At 29.9% G+C, this 4,363-nt stretch overlaps 1 protein-coding gene across 1 annotated transcript; it reads left to right on the top strand.

Moving 5' to 3' along the window:
- Nucleotides 1-2,934: 2,934 nt before the first annotated feature.
- LOC148298996 (uncharacterized) lies at nt 2,935-3,992 on the top strand (the record flags this gene model as incomplete). The annotated part of the gene is made up of 1 exon (XM_088276463.1): nt 2,935-3,992. A coding segment is annotated over exon 1 (868 nt), but the record flags the coding sequence as incomplete, so codon positions are not given.
- Between the last annotated feature and the right edge of the window lie 371 nt (nt 3,993-4,363).

The raw sequence follows: 4,363 nt of genomic DNA, 5'->3' as shown, positions 1-4,363 counted from the left end.
AAAACAATATACGTATAAGATACACGTAAACATGTAGTTTAATAGTTTATAAACATCAAGGATTATAAGGTATTATTAAAAACTATTTATAAGGTATTCCACAAACTTGATATTTAATAATAGTTTTACTGAGAAAAAAATCATTCATTTCATTGAACGAATGAAAAATGGAACAAGACCTAGGTTATTACAAATGCCAAAAATTATACATTAAATTTAAATCTCTTAATGAAAATTTTTTTTTAAACGTTACTCTTAATACCATATCAGCGACAAACTATGAGTTATGGCCTTTAAAAAAAATTACGAATACATTTTTTAGATTGATTTTTCGTATAAGTTGAATATCTGTAATGCCACCCATGATGCCATTTGTGACACCGATCAGGTCTTTTACCCATCCCTGAGTCTACGTCAACGCCACCGGCTATGCCTCTCTATCGAGCTGAGCCTTTTGACGTCTCCATCACGCGAACCTTGCTATGGTTAACTACACTTTGCTTCCAACTTTGAGCTCCATTGACTTTGCAAATTGCATGAAGTTTTTAGCATACAGAATCTCAATTGGAACCTCGAATTATATATATATATATATATATATATATATATATATATATATATATATATATATATATATATATATATATATATATATAATATATACATATAAAAATTTATATATATTATGTTGAGTAATACGAGGAGTTTATTATATTTATTTTTTTTTTTACAAGTTTTACTTAGTAAATATCATATCACTTTTTCTTAAAATCTACTATGACACTTGTTCCGATGCATTCCGTATTTTCAAACACCGTATACGTTATTTGAAAATGATGCGGAAAAACGTAAATTAGCGAAGCAAACTTAAATTAACAATGGATAGATTTATCACAAAGTGACTGCCGAATAAATAATTGAAATTTTAAATATTTACTTGTATTGTTTAATACAAACTTGTGAACATAATTCTGTATATTATTTTTTTATCATAACAGTCAGAATATTTGGGATACTTGAATAGAAAATAATCATTTTAACCTAAGGTATCTGAATTATTTAACAACAACAAACCATGAAATTTATGATGATGTCGTGGATATTCACATTTATTACATTTTTATTTATTTTATCTGATATAGGAATGTCACAGATAGGTTAATGATAATACTTTTAATTAAATATCACAAAAACATAGGTAATACTCATAACTCAAAACTTAATTTCTTGGAGCTGATTAAAGTACAATGATTTTTTAGTAATCTTGAAAATAATAATATTAAAAAAAAACCGTTTGTAGTTCGTGGTGAACGGGTTGAGGATAAGGGATTATTTTATTAAAATTAAACACTTAATGCCGAATCAATAAATAATTCCACAAAGTTAATGCCGAATCAATAAATAATATAAGGATAAGGGATGCGATAAAATAATATAAATATTTAAAGAGCCTTAAAGCTTAAATACGTTACTAAGTTTAAGTATAAGGGGATAAGAAAGTTTATCATGATGTTTAGTATCGGGGTGGTAGTTATAAATTAAATATGTTGTCTGGTTAATTTTTTAAATGTATCTGGCGTTGAAAAAATTGAATAAAATATATGTATTATTTATGTAGCTTCAAAACTAAGTTCACTATATAATTTCACTGAAAATTTGTACCCTAAACTAGTAAGTGAAGCGCAGGGCTGATCACATTACCCTAATGAAAAAATTATCAAAATAAAACTGCCCTATGCACCACTTAGTGCGGATAAGTGTAAGAAGGTGATTTAATTATTTATTTAATATATTAACAAGGTTTTTTTATAATTGAGTTAATTTTATAGAAGTATCTTGCAATCCTAAAATTAATTACTCAGTTTTCTTCAATAAAATGTCTAAGCCCCTGTGCTTGGAGAGGGACTTACACTTATACATATACGTTTTGAGAGTGAAATAATTTGTTTTTATTTTTATTATTTTTTAGTGTGGTTTTTTCATGAATTAAAATGTATAAAATTTATTTTTTAGCAATTAAATGTTTTTAAATTTTTAATATTTGGAAGAGCGTTACATAAGTCCTTGGTTCCCAAATATTTAAAATTCTATTTTAATTATTTGTATTGCACTTTAGTATTGTAAAGTCATTTTGATACCTCGAAGATAAACTTTTCTTTAGACTTAAGTATTTTTCACTCTAAAATAGTTGGATAATCGCTATTTTAATGAAAAAGTTTTTTTTTACTTTTAAGACTTGGAATGATATTAATACTGGTATAAAAATATGTGAACATGAAAAGTGAAATCATTTTAAAAAATTGTTTTAAATTTACGTAAATTTAACTAAACCTGTTTTCATTTCTACTACCTCATATAATATTTCATCTAAGTTCTGGGAATAATTCTATCTAAATTCAACATCCAGGTGTTTCTTATTGTTTTACTGAAAACCGATACAAGCTGTGCTCCTGTATAGGAAACTCAAACGGAAATTAGCATACCAACTAACTCGAATAATGTGAGAATAAATACAAGATATATTAATAAATTTTACAGTATTATTTTTTGACATCTCGGCATAGATGAAGAAGAATATGGAAGTCTGGGAATTTACGGGGCTTACAACCGTCATAGGCTGGTTTTAGTGATCACTTCACACACGTGTAACATTCACTAATTCTACCCATGATTGACAACCACACTTCTCAAATTCTTGGAACTTCTATATTTATAAACCAATTTTGAAACATTGTTCTTGAATCACTAGAACTTCAATAGAGACATTTTGATTTCATTGGACTATTTCATATCATAATGTGAGACTTATTGTATATTTAAACGTTTAAAATAGTGTAAGTACAAAAGAAAACTAATAAAATGAAAACAGTATGAAAAATGTTACAGTTACTTTTTACAAAATCAAAATATGAGTGTATTCCAACGTACAAAAAACAAAACGTTTCGTGAAAATATTGATTTAAGTGTTTTATTTCATATTTTTATTATTATTTTCATCGATATAATAATAGACTTGTCAAATCAATCTTCAAAAGTCGATTGTTTGCGACACGATCATATCCAAATCTACGATTATAGTTCATTATACCAAGATGAAAATTCAAAATACAAGGATGATTTTATCATGGAAGACGATGGATCTCTATCGTTGCGTGGTAGTTACTATACAACCAGTCCTCCCTCTGATGCTTTTGAAAGTTATTTCTTAAATAGCGAGAAGATAAATGAAAAAGGAAGTCATGAAACGATGTCCTCCAGCGAGCCTAATAGGAAAACCGGAAGGAAGCATCACAAACACAGGCATAGAAAGAAAAAGCCAAAGGAACAGGCTAATCAGTCGTTTGAAACTTTTTTCAACAAACTCGCCGCTATTCAGGCGACTACGGAAGCAGAAGGATATAACGATTTTTTATACGATGATGACATAAGAGAGGATTATTCAGAGACTGAAAAACAAGATGAAATATTTAACGCAGAAGATAAATCTTTGAAGGAACTAGACGACTTTATTATAGACGTCAGAACTAAGGACGAAAATAACGTCTTGGGACATATCAATAAAACCAAACACGCATATCACAACCATATCAAGCAGCATAATCATAAACACGGAAAACATACTGATCATCATATCTCCCACGATTATAAAATGATATCTATGGACTTCGTGGATCCAACAGTACAAGAGCTTATAATGCAACCTCCTGGACTGCCTCATATAGACATATCATGGCCTGTGAAGAAAGAAGCGGTTGTAGAAGGCGACGTCAATCTCGGAGGCCTGATGATGGTTCACTCAAGAGAAGACGGTGTTACCTGCGGACCTATCATGCCTCAAGGTGGGATCCAAGCTTTGGAAGCGATGCTGTACACCCTGGATATTTTCAACAAAAAATTGAGACTTGTGCCTAATGTGACTATTGGCGCACACATATTGGATGATTGCGACAAGGACACCTATGGACTGGAGATGGCAGTAGACTTCATCAAGGGTAAGTCTAGATTATAAAATATTTTTGGTCCAAAGTATATTTTCTTCTTACAGGGATAATCAAAATCAACGAAAAAAAAACTGACAGTATACATATGACGGAGTCCTGGTACCAACAATGGCAAAAGAAGAATGAATGTTGACTGAACGCGTTTGGAATGTGTTCAGTCAACATTCAGATCTGTTGAATGATTAACACATTTTTCATCGTTTTGCCACACGAAGGTATGATAAAATGTTCTTTGAAATGAGGACCGCATGACTGAAATAAGCATTATCAATTAAGAATGGCATGTTGTGATGGTTTGGACACGTGGAAGGAATGAGTGTGGAAAGGAGAGATAAATAAATTTACTACGCGAATGTATTGTA

Source organism: Brachycentrus maculatus, unplaced genomic scaffold (genome assembly GCF_059751285.1).
Source record: "Brachycentrus maculatus isolate JH-2025_06_01 unplaced genomic scaffold, ASM5975128v1 h1tg001444l, whole genome shotgun sequence".
In the NCBI taxonomy this organism is placed as follows: Eukaryota; Metazoa; Arthropoda; class Insecta; order Trichoptera; family Brachycentridae; genus Brachycentrus; species Brachycentrus maculatus.
The sequence above is the reverse complement of the archived record's forward strand: the minus strand, read 5'-3'. Positions and strand labels throughout refer to the sequence as shown.